Genomic DNA, 17,746 nt, shown 5'->3' with positions numbered 1-17,746 from the left:
AAAAAGATTTCTATACCGTAATAACCACAGCCCCCAGTCCATTCATATTTATAGACAACATCAAAGGCAAGAGGCAATGCATTAGAGCCCATTTTGGCTCAAGGGGAGAAGCCATTTCCACAGTTTCTCAACGGGAGAGTAAAACTGCCTTCATCCTGTAACCCATGGCAATCCTAAATAACCCAACCACTGTGATCAACAGTCAAACAAAGACATTTCCATGTGAGGCAATGATGTTCATTTGATTCAATCTGACCTAATGGTTCAATATCAGAGGGCCTTAAGGTTTAACTCTCCAGGCTCAGAGACAGACAAGACACAGGACACACAATTTGGGTGGGTTATATTCAACTCTGGCCATTTATGATGGGTTTTTGTCACTATATTCTGACATTTTATAGAATAGACTTTTAATTGATCAATCAAGAAAATAATCAACAGACCAATCGAATACAATTAAAATTGTTAGTTGAAATCCTAAAGTACATTTTCAGATGCTCATAGCTAATGCTATGCCGAATACAAGTACACACATTAGTAGCGGTTTACTTTAATTCTAGAGTTTCAGTCTAGTCTAACTTTTACGATGTGCAACTTCAGCCACATCAAAGTCAATGCCAAATCAGTGTTGAACCCTCCAAATGTTGCCTATTTCTAGTTACTAGGTGATATGGTTGAAATCAATATTATGATAAGAATGTTTTTTTCTGATACTGATATATATATCATTGTGCCCCATTGTTACACAGTAAATAAGACTAAAATCTTTTACTGTCAAACTAAAGCCTTTGTCAATTTTCAATTGCCATTTGGTTGGAAACCTTCATTTTGACAACCTTAATTAAACCAACAAGGTCATCACTTTGATTCAAGAATAAGCTTTAATATATATACCTATTCTCAGAGTTTTTGAAGATCATCTGAATGATCTTCGTCCCCCATATGTCAGACGAGGACATCCCCACAACACGCAGACATACACAAAACCTTCTATTAACCTCTGTCCACCCATCACTGAGGATGCTAGCAACATAATAACATCCACTTAAAAAGCATGAGGACATCCATTTTGTTCATTGTGTTTGCAATTTACATTGCGACACTAAGAAATCCCATCCACCTCTCTGTCAGAAGAAATCCATTAGTCAAACCAAACACTGACACTTAGAATGTCAAACACACAGGTAGCAGATAATTTGTTTCACAACAATGTGATAGCTCCAAATGGTGTCTGGTGAATAATGTCTGCCAACTGTATGTGAAATGTGAAATCACCAGAGGAGGGGGATATTTAAATGTTTGTGTTGTTTCAAATCTCAAGAACAGTTTATGCCTTTGGTGATGATTATTGTGTATCATTCAGTAAGGACTTTTGTTAAAGACTGCATTCACAATATAAGGTTTTTTTTTTTTCAAGAAGTAATCATTTAAAATATATATTTTAATGCCAATTCAGGGAATTCACATCTGTGACGACAAACATAATTTCACAACATGTGCAAAGGATGAAAACTATAAATCCATTTAGATGTTTAAATTTGTGTTTCTGAATGCCCTTGTTCCTCAGTCTGTCTCTTCCTGTCTTCCAGGCAATAAGAGAGGATACAGCCAGCATCCAGGGCTTTGTTGTTCTCCCTAATGTGAGTTAATCTGGACGCTGTCACATCAAACACAGGGACATCTTAGGTGTTATGTAGATAGTGTTTATAGAAACTTAGCCCGGCTGTGTCCCCGTGGGCCCCTCTCTTTTGCCTTTTCATTTGGATGGAGGCAGAGAGATAGGCCATCTTCAAAGCCCTGTGTCTCTCTGTATCGACCACGCTCCTCTGCAGCCCTAGAGGCTTCCTATTAGAAAGGATTTGTCTTACAAGCTCTGTGTGCTGCCACTCTGAAAAAATAAAATAAATAAAAAACTACCAAAAAAAAAAGAATGTTAGTCGGTGTGTTGTTCTGCAGAAGTCAATTTGCTTCCAGGTGGTTTTTGGCTTTAGCTTTGTAACAGTTATTCTTATTCACTCATTTCTAGCCCCCTCATGCTGATGTGTCAGCATACACTACACCTTTAGAGCCATATCTGACGTGGCAGAATATAGCTGTGTCTGACCGACAGACCCACATCAAGCTATCAAACACACACTTTACCATCATAGCTCCATTCACACAGATCCCAGGCAATATGTCATTGTTCTCGTTTATTGCAAGAGGGAATAGCTCTTTCTACCTATTTGGTTTGCAGCAAAAAAATAAGCCTGGATTTACAGCTCAGTGATCCTATGTTTTGATAGGGTAGGGCTGAGGTGGGCCGACATTTTTTGATTTTGTAATTTCTTATTTTCTTTTAGCTGCGTTCCATGCTGATCCTCAGATAACTTGCCATCTCTTCTGCTTTTATTACTGTATGTCTTATTTCTGTAACCTACAGCCAGACCACTATCAAGCATCTTCAGTAAGGGGGGGGGGGGCAAGACAGCAGTGATGACAGAGAAAATTGGGTGAAAGAAAGAGTGAAAGAGGGACTGAAAGAAAGAGAAGAGGCTTTTATTTTGTCTTCTTTGCCACAACCTGAAATATACCCACAGCCTATACCCACAGGGCTCACACTGTGAACGACACTATAATAAATCTGACATTATCAGATCCTGGTCATTCAGCAGACATAGCCTAAGTGCTTTTAGATGTGTCAAAGGACATGACAGACCTTCACTGCCGTGCTGATAAAGTCAACAGTTCCCTATAGAGCTTTAATGTTCACAATCATGGTTTTGTTTATATACAGCATTTTCATTGTTTTCTTCTTCTCCTCTTTTGTTGGCACATTAATGAGACATTAACAACTCTTAGGACCCTCCACAGCAGCAGAAATATGTATCATGTCTGCCCAATACACGCAGCGTGGATGTGCGTCCTAGCGCACATAATGTTAGAGCATGTGATACAAACATTCTAGAGACTGATCGTCAAACCTTTGCTTTACAGAGCCACTAGTGGTCAAAAGCTTTATCTCCAGAATAAAGCCTGTTAGTTGGTAGGATGAGGAAAGACACGGAAGGAGAAACTGGGGAGAAAGAAGTAGTTAGAACAGGAGAGATGGAAGAGAAGAGGAAGAAGTGGGTTGGACAACGTGCTCTGCCCTTTCCCAGTCTTGAAAGAGGGGCACTGGAGAGTAGTCTTTCAGGAATATATTAATAACACTGCAGTAAAAGCACACCCATGAGGCGAGTGGGTACAAGCAGAACCCATCAAATTAATCTGAGATAAATTTGCAAGTCATCATCATAATTTAAAATGTTTTAGAGACTGAATAAAAGATCAAAGAATAAAAGGAACTAGTCTGATGACAAAGATGTACGATGAGAGGCAGGAAAAAGAGAAAGTGAGAAAAACGGGGGAGAGAGTTTGCATATAACAGGCACATTTTGATAGACAAAGAAGAGGCCTTGCCTTGTAAGGCCAGATAGGCAGACAGACACATAAAAGCTGGCAGAAGGGAAAATGGGCAGGAAAGCAGCCAGCCAAACTCTGTATTCTGCGTGTCATACAGATTGATGGATTCATAAATAATGAATCAAGAAAAACAGGTAAAACAAACTCTGTACATAAATGTGCTGTCTCGTCCTCTGCCCCAGTGCCTAATGGATTGTGCCTGTGCACATCTTTGCTTCAGTGTATATTATGCATGTGTGTTTCTGTGTACACTCATTTAAGCAGTGTGGCGGCCCACGCTGCCATGGTAATAATTTGCCTGCATTACTGATGTGTGATGATGATGATGATGAGAGACAGCTTTATCCTACCTCATAGAAACACTCACAGACATGTGCATCCTTATGTTTGTCTGTCAGTAAGCATATTCCATGCTCTCATATTTATGTGTCATTTTCTATTTTCTAACCATTAAAATATACAGCCAGATTTAGAAGACACTTTATATACCGAATGTCATAAAACAACCGCAAAGAGGAGTATTGCTTTTTTTTCATGAAAGGATCTTGAAATAAAGTGACATCAAGGCAAGTTCAAGATCATTCACCTCTAAAAACTTCCAGGTGAAATATCAAAGCAGATATAGTATTGCCATTCATATTCAGAGCTTCATCACCTGCTACAGCTGTGCACAATCAAACAATCAAACTTTAGAGGTGTGCAAACATTCATTTCCCAGTAGGTAATTTGAGCAAGCCTGGCACTCCCTTATTCAATCAAACTTAATCAGAAAATTAAGTAAGCGTTTACTCATATTTCAAACGTATTTTCCTTAGTTCAATTTCAGAATTTTGTTAGTCCAAAGAAAAGAAATGGCATGAAAAGCGTCCTTGTTTTCTCATGATTCATAATTATCTGTGGGTGGATATCAATCTGCTGTGGACTAAGGTGCAACCCATCTGTGCTGCTCTGCAATGGCAAAGGAAAGAGAGACAACTTTAAAACTGCACATTTTTGTCAGAATCCAAATCAATCACCATTTTATCACACACCAGTCCCAGTCAGCAGCCAGTGCATTGAGATACACTTACAGAAGTGCCACAAATAAATTTGCTTAACAAATGCACTCAGCTTTTGCCAGTGGAAGAGCTATACAGTCAGTAAATAAAATGGATTTTGGGACAAAAAACATAAAATTGTCACAAAAAATAAAATATTGGGGGAAATATAAGCGATGCTTTTGTAGCAGTGATGTCAGGCAACTGGCAAACATTTTTGTTTAAATCTCAGATTTACAAACTGTAATAAGAAACACTAATTCCATCGAATTTGAGGCTAGGTTGAACAGGATCTGTGAGGGTATTTAGACCATTTTTCTTGTAAGTTCTGTATTCTATGTGCATTTGGCATCTGTTCACCAAATAAACTTGGTTGCTGTCAAATTTTTGCAAAGAACCACTATAACTGCAAACTGTCCCTAATCTGGAAAATATCTATAAAAATAGATTCACTGACAACAGGCATCAATGGCAAATGCACATACACATACCTGCAAAAAGACAGCATGCACCATATTACATATTACATTGTATTTGCTGTTACGTAAACTAAGACAGCTATTGTATATCATTATCGAACAAGCACTACCCAGGATACCACAGTTTTTTGGTGAGTAAATAAATTGTCATAAATTTAGATAATACGTTTTTTTAAAAAAGCAAGGGTCAGTGTTTTATCAAGATAATTGCTGGAAGAGGTTCTATGGCGCCCGTCAATATCATATAGTATTAATTTATTGACTAAACAGAGCAAATAATGGACTCAGATTCCAAATGAAAAACATGGATTATCTAGGGGATCTGCAGGGATCAAAGCTACATAATTGCTTTGGTTCTTAAGTCTTATGTTCATTTTGATTATTTCTTCTTTCAACCAGCCCATATATTCTGGTATAAAACTCTGACAGGCAATGGATATTCAGCTAGTGAGCACCACACTGTCAACCTAATGATTGCCTATGCAACACCTTTGGACTTATGGGATTCAACCAAAGAAGGACCACTGCTGTGCAGCTTTTTCTCCTGTTTCATATGGTACACTTTAAAACTACAGGTCCTGATTAGCAGCGAGGCATTCCATCAATACCTCCCACTCTCAATTACACACTTATCTCACTCCCTCCATCTCATTTCTTAATCTTCATAACTCAGTGATTCAAATATCTTTCGTTACTTCTCTGTCTGTTTCATAGTCCCCTGTCTTATTTTTTAACCATTCCTACTGCTTCTCCTCTCTCTCTCTCTAATCTACATACCTTCGTATTTTTCTCCATCTTTTCCATTTTCACATTTCTACTCCAAGATGACTCCACAGAGCCAACTGCTGTCTAAGAACTTGCAGAAAGCACATTAAAGGATGCACACCGGCTAACCCTGCAGAGCAGCATGACTCTAAATTGCATTCTCCAAAACGTGCCACACGTATGTCTCTGTGCCACAGGGGGCCACAAGGGCTGACAAGAGTGAAAGACCAAGCAGCCTTTGTGCACTGTACACTCGCTTTCTCTCACGCATAGTCACTCACACACGCACATATTCACTCATAAATGCAAAGCTCTACGCAGTGCCAACAAACTCTGCAAACAACAACACAACCCAGTGGTGTGTGTGTCCCTACAAGCCGTTCACAGGGTTTGGATTCAGCTATGGTTTTGGGGTTGTGGTGGTAGTGAGGGGTAGAGGGGAATTTAGTGTTTCACCTAAATGTGAGCTTGCTGCCTGGAAGAGATCCAGTATACTGTTTTACTCTGAATTATTAAAAGCTGCCTCTTATTGCAGCTGGGACTGAAATAGTTTAGAGGCCACAGACGATAGCTGTTGGCACATAACTATATAATTCATATTCTCAGCTATTCTGCAGATATCCAACTTATTGTTATTTTCCAAATAAAACGCTTTAAGGCTGCCATGATGGACAAAACATAACCACTTAAATGAAGTGTCAGGTAAAATCTAAGTTTGATAAAAATGAAAAACAAAGAGCTGCTACAAAAACACTTGCAGAATCCTAACACAAAGAAATGTTGAGCGTGTGTCGGGTGCTTGATCTCGCTGGTGCTAGCTCAGCTATATCCAGCTTCCTGGAAATTTTGCAGGGCAGACGACAGAAGCCTTCACCACTAGCTATCACCCTGACACTGGCTCCCAGAGCGAGCTCTACTGACAGCCCTCCTCTGCAATGCAAATACCCACTTCCACATGAGCAGGCCCATCACTAGCACTCCCCATACACTTGTATTCCGTGTCATTACCCCCGGGGACCCTCACACACACTGTCCCTATGGCTCACGCTGCTACCCTTATCTGGGATGAGAAGTGGGCTGGGGCTTAAAACAAATCGGTTAGGCTGGCTCATGCGTTGGGAGCCATGAAGGAGGGCTGCCACGGGCTGTTTCCACTCATGCCTCCTGTCAGTCACAATCCTCTCCTTGCCCTCCAGCCATGTGTACTGTATTTCATTAGTCCTGATTTTTGCTGACAAACACTTGCTGTCGTGCTGTGCAGCCCCCTTACCCTCTCTGCGGACACTACACCAAAGCACGGCTAGATCTGCCTTACAAATGAGCTCCCACTGGTTCTGCCACACAAGTGTGCCATTTCAATCGAGCACATACAGCATGTGCTGTGTGTCTATGGGCAGTACACACATGGACATGCATAGACATTCACACACAGATGAGAGAATGGCTGTTTGAACTCTGACGGTATGTCTTCAAGCTGTCAACATGACCCTGTGGCTCCCTCTTCCTCCTCTCCTCTTTTCTCAATATTTCAACTATTCTTTCACTTCATCCCCTTCTAATCTCTCACACATTCCTTATACATCCCCGTCTCTGCCACAGGCACAACATCCAGCCAGTGAGATGTCAGCTCCGATTAGCCACATTGGGTGATGCGTTTTAAGTGTGTCCTTCATTATTGAGTAAAGTGACATGTTCTCAGCTACACTTGCCTGAGCCTCCTAAACGCCTTCTCTTGTCTATTTGGATATCCAGTTTTTGTAAGCTAATTTTTTTCACTTCTCTCATTCAACATACACACAAGGACACACTCTCAAACAGACACATACACACACCTCTATTCAGGGCCATAGTTTATCATCCGTGTGCACACCCCTCTGCTCACTCCCACTCTTTCTCTTTGTGTCTGCGGGCAGTGGCACACCTGTACAAGCCTGTACAGGGACCCACAGATGGATTGTCAGTCAGTATCTGGGCCTTGCCTCTTGCATGGGTCTACATAGCTATGCCCGCCAGCCTGGAATTAAACCAGACTCATCTGGTTCTACCCGACTGGTAGAGGTGATGCTTCACAGTGCCAGTCTGAACTGCACAGCATCAAAATGAGCCAGACCAGCACATGTTAGTCTGGTATACAGGCAGTGACATTCAAAGTAAAAAAACAACCTACCTACACACACAGTTTCCCCCATTACACACAAAACCCAGCTCTATAACCCAGATCACAGCCATGTCACATGATTGAATCTCACAGACAGGCGAACGAGCAGTCTCCAGCCACAACCAGAAATAGGTTAAACCGACTAAAAATATCAAAAACATTAATAATTCAGCTTTTTTGCTAACCTGTACTGTTCTAAAAAAATAGCACACTTCTCACTGTGAAGTGGCTTAATGGGCAGCGTGTGCAGTGGATTATTTTGGTATTTCAAGCAACGTCTCCCCCCAAGAGCCAGTTAGTGAGACATACCCTGAGTAGTGGGAGGGGGAGCAGCATTGTAATGTCGTCAGAGCTAATGTCACAGATGGGGTCAAAATACGGTCATCTCTGACTCAATGCAACTTCTTCAACTTTTGTTATGTGATTTGCTTCACAATAGCTTTTATATACTACAATTTTTGGTTGTAATAAATCAATCTAAAAAAGATTGTAAAATGTATTTCTTTTTGTTCCTTCTTTCTACCAATATATCTCTTCAATATTTTTTCATTATTTTCACACAAATAATTGTTTAAATTCAACAGATATTTGACTGTTACACTTTTACAGACAACTAAAGGGAGACCATTGCATATGAGTGTAGTATGTATATATATGCAGTATGAAATGAAATGGAATTTCATGATGAAACACATTTTCTGTGTTTCAGTGGGTGTTGTTTATTCTCCAAAGGCAGGTGCAGAGTGCAGATCCGGCTCTTTTTTCCAAATACCCTTGGAAGCCAATCCCCTGGGGAGAAGAAGGCTTCTCTAAATATGTGGCTAATCTACCACACAGAAAATCGAGCCGAACAAAGGAGAGGTGTGTGTGTGTGTGTGTGTGTGTCTGTGTGTGTGTGTGAGAGAGAGAGAGAGAGAGCGAGAGTTAAAGGGGTACAAGAGGAGCAACAGTGAGGCAGAGAGAGACAGAAGGTGGAAAACATGCAACATTGTGATGGCTCCAACAGTTACCCTGTGTGTTTTAGTCTATTTGTAGCCCCCCCTGTTCAGGGGTGTGCATATTTATGTGTGTGTGTGTGTGTGTGTGTGTGTGTGTGTGTGTGTGTGTGTGTGTGTGTGTGTGTGTGTGTGTGTGTGTGTGTGTGTGTGTGTGTGTGTGAACAAGTGCATGTTTTAAGGGTGTGGGGATTCAGTTCCCTTAGGAGCACTCTGGTACAGCAGCTCTTTACTGTGTATACATTACACCAATATGCCATTACTGCCCGGACGCACACAAATACACACTCACACTAAGAAAAAACTAGATTGGTTGTGCTTACATACTGTTACTGCTACTGTAGTAATATTGAGCATGCCCAGTGTACCACAATGCGACCTAAAATGAGTATGCATCAGAGTAAAAAACAAAAGTCTACTCACACTTGCACAACAGCCCCAGTACTCCAGACTTTTTATAATGCCACCTGCTCCTTCTATTCATTACACTGATTTGACTTGGATAATAAGCCAGACAATAAGACAGACCAGGTCACAGACATATAACCATTAGAGTACCCCTATCTACAAAGCCCCCTTCATTCTCAATGTATCAACAAAGGTTATAAAAAACAGACACGAAAGGCAGACCCCCGTAGCCCCTGAGCTCAGCTGCAGCCATCCAGCTTATTGTAGCACTGAGATCAGCTGGTGGTAGGTTGGGAAAATGTTCTCAAATCGGATGGTGTTCAAATGTTCTAACAGACATCTGGGTCCCAACGGATGTGGATGTTAATTATAGAGGCACAGTGATCTTACTAGAGTGAAACCCAAATAAATTACAAATTACAAACATGCCCATGGCCCATCCAAAAAAGGAAAAACATGGTACGTACAGGCTGGGCAGTAAAGATGCAACAGTATTTTACTTTAAACTCAAATTTTAAATTCACAACACATATCTCTGTATAATTCATAAAGCAAAAAACGAAATTTTAAAGAAGAAAAGACCTTGACCATGCCTTTTTCAACTTCCCCTCCACTATGATCTTCTTCCTGAAAACACACACGCGCGCACACACACACACACACACACACACACACACACACACACACACACACACACACACACACCTCCTGTTACCCAAAGGCTATTTTCTAACGAGTCCCCTCTCCCTGACTACAAGGCCTCCAATCCTGCCAGCACCGATTGGCTTCATGCTGACCAGTCCGCTCCACTTCCTCCCCCACCCCTGCCCACTCAACACAGGCACGTACAGCACACACACAATCGTACAATACACTACACTCTTACTCCACCAACCTTCACAGAGTGTAGCATTGAATTATTCAGCTTTACAGCAGCTAGGTCGGCACAGCTTTGCTGTAGTTGATAAACAGGTGGATAGCATGCATGCAAAAGTATGGGTGTATATGTTATGGTTGTGTCCACGCATGTGTGTGTGTGTGTGTGTGTGTTTGTGTGCAAAGCCCAGTGGAAGGCTAGGCGGTTTGTAGCGTGGAACGGCTCCATCGCACGGCAGCCTCTTTTCCACAGCACAAGGTCGGCCACTCTCTGCAACACAGCCCTGCTCTGCTCCTCGCTTCTCATACATCCTATTACGGTTAAGCTGAGCACTGGCACATACAAACAATAACACACACAAATACGTAAATTCATGCACATACAGGTACACAAGCATACAGGAATCCACGTGCACTCACACAGCAAACTGTGTCAGTATGTGTGCAGCAAAGAGCACCGCGCAAGAGTGAGAGAGCGGGAGAGACAGAAATGGAGACAGAGGGAGACGGAGGCAATTGAGAGGGAGGGGATCTACTTAGAGTGTTGACATTGCAAGAGCCCACATGTGTGTGCCGAAGCATAATCTTCTCCCTGCTCTCATTGGGTTTTTAATGCGGGTGCTATTTCCATAAACCTGCCTCCTGAATCACTGCCAGCCTCTTACACTCCCCCCAGGTCGAGCTGTACTAATACTAGGAGTAAATGCATGCAGCAAACACATTTCCGCCATTGCCTCACCAAGACAATCACTGTTGTACACAATGCTAGCATGACAAAAAGGGGAGGGTGGCATGTTTTTCTGTGGTACAACAAATAGACCTGCTGCAGTGACTAAGATTATTTCTTGGATCTGCTGGATTTGAGGAGTGGTGGTGAGAGGACAGAGAGTAGGGAGAGGTGGGGGATTGAGGGAGGGGGATAGTGTGAAGGATGCAGGATTTTGTCATGATTCTGAGGCTGGGTGGAGTTAATCTCCCTCGGACTTGTGTAGAGAGCTGTGACACTCACAACCACACACACCAACTGCTGTAGAAAAAGCCATCGGGACCTAACTGTCTGGCCTTGTCATAAAGGCTCACCAGTATCCTAGGTTATCAAGACATGCTTAGATTTTACTTGGTAAAAGAAAACGATTGATTCTTGGGTTCTAAAGTTAATGCACGCCAGTATATTCACAAACTCAAAAGCCCTCATATGGTTATGTAATCTAAAGTAGTGCAACTCCATCAGAAGCAAACAAGCACGAAACAGCACACAAATAATGTATTCAAGCCTCACTGTCGTGGGCGGTGTGTGATCACGGCAAGCTGCCATGTGCACATGTTTTTCTTCCCACCTTTATACACTGCTATCTGTATCTACATAGGGCTGGCTGCAATGCAAAGCCAGCTTAGCACACACGCACAAACATGCCCAGCTAATAGAGCCAAGCAACACACACCTGGTAAACTGTCAGAGCTTCTCCTATTCGGTGGCCAAACTTATGTCAGGCACCCGTGTCCCCAAGGTTCCCATCACACTTCACCGCAGGAATCTATATTCCAGTCCAGTACACTTCCATTAGGCCATACTGTTCCTTTCAGGAGCTAATGTGTAACAGGGGGACATGGATAATAACATCCAAGATCACAGGCGCTTCTTTCTGATAATAAGAGGACACTGGGTTGGGTGTGTTTATGTGTGTGGCAACCAGTGCCTCCATGCTAGCATCTGACTGTATGCAAACAAACAACATGTATAACAATCACTTGATACTTAAAGTATTTTGAGAATTATAACTCCTAGACAATCCATGCAGAGTTAGAAATAGAAGATATGCGGAAGATTAAAGAAATAACATTCGATCAGAAGTTCAGTATTACCTAATGACACATTTGATCATGTTCTTCAGTAAATTAAAACATGAATCCTCTCAGCCCACATTTATTTGGATGCGCAATAAAAAGATCCTTGTCTTCTTTTGTATATCTGACAAGAGTAGCCACTCAAGGTGTGCTTGCTGCCCTCGTGGTAAATACAAGTGTCAATGAAAACTGAACTCTGGGTTTTAAAACGTGTGGTTGCTAAAAGTCACCACAGGTAATGCCAAATCAACCAGGACGGAAATCTTAAGGGTTATAACTCGTATCTAAAATATTTTCTCTTGGCCCTTTTAACAAGAAAGGTGAGGGATTCAGTGCTTTCCCCAGGGACATTAGAGTAGACACAGGGTGTGAACCCAGGCCTTCCAGCTGAACCCCAAAATTCTAACACTCCATCTCATGAAATTCAAGTGAGTACATGCTGGTGTCTATATGTATGCCGGCATGCGTGTATGTGGGTGGGCTTGTTTGTGCTCAGTGTTCAGCAAAGGCCCTGCATGAGATTCTGAATAGCTTGTTAGGTGGTACAATTTTCATACACGGTTCAACTCATTTGCAACAAGTAAAGTCCAGCAGGATTTTGGTGGTTTGACAGGAATACAGATTCAAATATTTAAAATAACAGACATGGATGAGTAACCACACCGGTCAAAGCCCCCTGCAAGAGAGCAGCAATGCAGGGGTTAATGACAAAACGTAGACGTTAATAACTCATAACTCATCTCTGGAGAATTCCTAGTTTACATTAATTACATCATAGCCCCTGGCAAACTGCATATCAAGCAGGATTTTGCAAACAAACAACTGGCATATCTACTTACCATCAAGCAGTGAAGCAACAGGGGTCATATCGCAAAAGATTTAGGAGCAGGGAGGCTCAAGAGACAAGGACAGGATAAGCAATTGGAGGCAGACAAATGCACAAGGACATTTTACACACACAAACACACACACAATGCAATGTTAGTTATTTTAAAATGTCCTGTGTGATTTTTTTGTATATTGTAATTAGTGTTCTTTAAATCAAACATTTATTTTTGAGTAAATCTCTCCTCAGCTGTTGGTTCATCATTAGGTAAACAGGGTTTATTGGACGTTTACAGACACTGGCATGTCATGTAACTGTGTGCAGATAGTGTTGTACCTGCTTGTGCCATGCCTGGCTGCAGTATAGCAATACATTGTGTTTCCTGGGACCGGTGGTGTTTATGTGTGTGAGTGAAGTTGAAGAGAAGGGAACAGCAGAGCAGCCTCGTCTGTGAGGCCTGACACCCATCAATGTCTGCCTGTTACATTTCTATGACACGCTCTGTCTCAGGAAGAGCAGCAGCAGTGGAGCAATGGGAGAGAGGGGAGACAGGAGGATGAGGGGTGGACGGGACTGGGTGGGGTAGAGGGGAAGTCAGCAGGAGGGCTAAAGCAGGACTGAAAGGTACAAGAAAAGGGTTTTATTTCTCACGAGTGATACGGTGCAACTTTCAAAGTCACTCAATGTGTCAACGTGTACGCTCAAAAGGAAAGGCTTTCAGAACTCACGTTTAACAAATGCAACATGCAAGGCTGTGTTTGCTTATTTTGTACATACTCTATGTATCATGGCTGTACAGTCATTAAGTGTTATTTTTTTCTGTTAAAATCAAGTGATGCTGTTAATAGTAATGTTGCTTACAGCACTCCATTCAGATGATTGTTAAACCTTTCAGAGCCCAGATGGTTTGGAGATCAGCTCTTCTCTCAAAACGCACAAAGAAAAGGAGGGAGGGAGCAGGCAAGAGCGTCAGACTTGTTAGCGTCTATGTCTGTGCCCTCATGCCCCTCATTTATACATTCAGCCACATCAACTATTTAATCCCAATGGTAGGTCAACCCTTAGGGACACCCTGCCTGGCTGGCAAGAGGGGTGGGGGGTGGGGGGGGGGCTGATTAATGACTGTGAGGCATGAGAGAGAAACTTACTGGGAAGTCAGACCACTGAAGAAAACAGTTAAAGAATCAGAAAATTCTCCCTTTTTAACACATTGCTGAACAGAGTTCTAAAGTATCAAGAACACATCCTCTGGCATTATGCGAAATATTTTTTTTTTCCCGTTCTGCTGTCTTCCATCTTATTATTCAAATGCAGAGGGAAAAAAGGAGGAGAATAACGCCCTCCAGCCTCGTGCTTGGCTAATTTGCAGGATAAACGAAACAACTTGTTTTTCAAGAAAGCCACCGGAAAAATGTCCAGAGTTTGTGGTAGTTGTATTTGCATGTTTAACTCAAACATGTGCCTTTTGGCTTGGTTTCTCTGGTTCTTTGTCTTATATCAAAGGGGGTGTTGGAGGGGGTGGATCTTTACTGATGTTTCTCTCTGGTGCAAGCTTGATCTGAGCATGTTAAGCCACGCTGCCTCTGTACGGAGCCATTTCTACCTACCCCTCCATCCTTCTGCGTCTTTCTGACGTTCTTAAAACCTTTGTGAGGATCTCAGACAGATACAGACATGCATTTATGTGTTAACATACACACACATAAATGCATAAACACCAAAACAATGACAAATATAATGACCACATAAATACAAACATTATGAGCTGAAATTACCATGTAATAGAATTAATTTGTCTTTATCAAATTAATTATTTCAATATTGTTAATTCAAGCTTTGTATGCCATTTTTTTCTGCGGATAGCACCTTTCCAGAGACGCAGAGCTTTCCCCCCAACTAAAAAAATGTCATTCTATGCTATTGCTTTAAAAGTGTGAGGCAGAGTGGGTCTGATCAATGCAGGCAATATCCCCCGGAGAACAGACACATGGAAAAGTTGAAACCGGGCCTTCAAAAGGCTGAGCTATTGATTGAATTGCTTTCCAAAGTGTTTTTCATCTCTGGGACTATACAAGGAGAATGCCGGCTGGTGTGCAGCCGGGTGCAGATGGCATGGCTGACCACCATAGAGCGAAAACAGAGAGAGAGTGGGAAGAGCAGGGGAGAGAGACAGATAGAGGAAGAGAGACAGACAGACACTTACCCCTGGCAGTGTTTTCTGTTCATGGAGGGCATTCTGGGCTTTAATGGCCGACTCTCTGGCGCAGTAGGTGAGGAACGCACAACCTGCAACAGAGGCACACCACATATAAACTTAATTAGAATTAAACAAACAAGAACAGTGTACAAAACACCTAAAAACATTACAAGACGGCGCAGCAAGAGATTAAAAGAAATCTCTACCAAGAATATTAGGACAGTGCTGAAAATGAATTGCAAAGAAAATGGACAATTAGGAAATAAAGATGTTTGACCTGTTTTAATATAATGAGTTCTTATGTCCAGATACTGAGCAATTAACAAAATTAAGAAACCAGATCTGTGTAGAGGGACTTGTGAGTGAGAAAGTAAACAGAGATATTTAATGAAAACAGGCAACACACCGGGCAACATGTGGACAATATCCTATGGTGGCAAGGGAAGAGGGGGAAAAAAACAAAAACCACAACACAAAAGTAGGAGATGAGCAGAGAATTCTTTGGATGAATTGCCAGGCCCGTCCAGCCTCCCTATCCCCATGTCCTGTCAAAAGCTCCTAGCAGCCTACCCAGCGTCCCCCACCCTGAACAGTTGCGACAGCAGCGGAGACAAAAGAAACAGGACTGCAAGAGAGTATTTGGGGGGTAGAAAAGGAGAGAAAGAAGGGATGAGACCAGTGTAGGGATGTAGGAAGGACAGAGACACTGACAGAGAAGAAGGGAGGACAGGATGTGGTGTTAAAACCCTCCAGGGTGAATTCCTAACTGCAAGACTTCAAGTATGCTGCCATGCGTGCACACACACACACACACACACACACACACACACACACACACACACACACACACACACACACACATACACCAAGCACCAATGTTAAGCATGCAAATACACATAACATCTGTCAAAATCACTGAATACATAAAGAAGAGAGGAAAAGAGAAGAGGAGAGAAGAGAGAAGGCACGGAGGACGAGAGATGGAGAGAAACCAGATGGAGTATTGAGGCAATCATTTTCCCCCTGACTGTCTGAATAAATAGATTTGCTTGTGTTCTATTAATGAGGTTCATATGGGTTACCATGCATCATATTTCTGCCACTCTGAAGATGGTTTATTAGCAGCCACTGCGTTTTGGATCTCATTTCAACAGCCAAATGTATTCAGTGGGTGGTGATGTATTAAGTGTCTTTACACGGACAATATTGCAATCTGTTTTTCTTGTTGCATATGAGATCCCTTTTACCCATCTACAAATTCACCATCCATATTTGTTGTGTGCCTGTGCATGTGTATCTTTACTGCCATTTCAATGACCCTTGCACTTTGTCTATGTCTCCACTGTAACCTCTGCAGGACTGCATCAAAAAAGGGGGTTAAAATGCTGTGTCAGTCATTGATTCATTGATTGACCTGTAACCTGTTTAGCCTTACTGTTCTAAGCCTGAAGTGTCCGCATGTGCGTATGTGTTTGTACAGCGAGCATTCAATCTCTCTTATCCAAACCCCATTCAGTTCTTGTTTTGTGAAGTGCCTCCTTTTGTTTGGGACAATCAGTCTGCACCCTGCCATGCTTTTCAATATGAGAAAGACAGATAGTGATGGAGTCTGTCCAGGGTCGTGACCTTTCAGGTGGCTGACTGTAGCACTGGTGTCATGGTGCAGCCCTCCCCATAGCCTCCCTTGTCCCAGCACCCCTAACCTAATGATTTCCAATGGCCACCAAGCAAATCACTCAATCACTCACACTGCTGTCTAATTCCCTTTCTCCCTTCTACGTCAGCTTGTAAAGAAATACCAAGACCGCGGAAATGTCATTGTTGTTTTGGGTTTGTGTGTTTGTTTGTTTGTTTCACAAATGGTTGAGGGTAATAGCAGGGAATGGCTCCATTTTGGTGGTTGTTTTTCTCTCTTTTTTGCTCTCTCTGGGCTTGTTGTTGTTGGTTTACTTGACAAATGCTGGCCCTATCTCTGAATAAGAAACAAGTATTTTGCATTACAATCACAAACACGATTTATTTGTTAATGTGTAATGCATAGGGCATTGAATAAATTAATAACAACACACAACACTGGCAAACAAAAGGGAAACATGAACTCCATTTAAATGTGATTCCGTGCTCTTTAATGTATGGCTTAATAAGAATTTGCAGGCCACAGGCGAAAAAGCTTTAACAACTCCATAATTGGAATCCAAACACGTACAAATTGCCAGTGCTGCATTGCATACCAAGTGCAAAAAGTGTGTGTGTGGGAGGGGGGGGCATGATGAAATTGTTTGAAACACAACAAAAAGCCACTGTAATCGGAGCCTGCTGACACAGCAATGGGGAAAGCCTTCCCATTGTGAGGAGATGATCCTCTGCATCATCTGATAGAAACCTAAAACAGCCTTATCTCACACATTGATTTCAGTTCCAAAGAGAAGAAATTCCTCCTCTCCTCTTTGCTCCATTTTCCTCCTCTCACTTCTCTGTTCCTGACTTCTTTCTCTTCATCAATGCCAACTCCGCTCTTCTCGTCTCCTATTTCTTAATGATATATTTTTAAGTGTGTGCGGTGTGTGTAATGGGAAATAGGGCTGAGTCTCTCCATCTCCACTGTGTTGAACTGGCATGTAATTAAACAGTCTTACATGGAAGAGAGAGAGTGAGTGAGCAAGGTGGAGAGCAAACTAGAGAGAGATGTAGTAGTGGAAGATACCGTAATGCTGTG

The 17,746-nt window shown here is 42.1% G+C and overlaps 1 protein-coding gene across 17 annotated transcripts in view; it reads right to left on the bottom strand.

The window, feature by feature from the left end:
- Window positions 1–17,746, bottom strand: part of celf5a (cugbp, Elav-like family member 5a) — a 189,221-nt gene that overhangs the window by 157,936 nt on the left and 13,539 nt on the right. For all 17 annotated transcript variants that reach the window (XM_051375527.1, XM_051375516.1, XM_051375521.1 and 14 more), the window contains exon 2: window positions 15,037–15,119. In XM_051375527.1, coding sequence (XP_051231487.1) covers window positions 15,037–15,119 — 83 coding nt within the window. The remainder of the gene's footprint in view (window positions 1–15,036; window positions 15,120–17,746) is intronic.

This window comes from Dicentrarchus labrax, unplaced genomic scaffold, assembly GCF_905237075.1.
Source record: "Dicentrarchus labrax unplaced genomic scaffold, dlabrax2021, whole genome shotgun sequence".
Lineage (NCBI taxonomy): Eukaryota > Metazoa > Chordata > Actinopteri > Moronidae > Dicentrarchus > Dicentrarchus labrax.
This window is presented reverse-complemented; position numbering and strand designations above follow the sequence as displayed.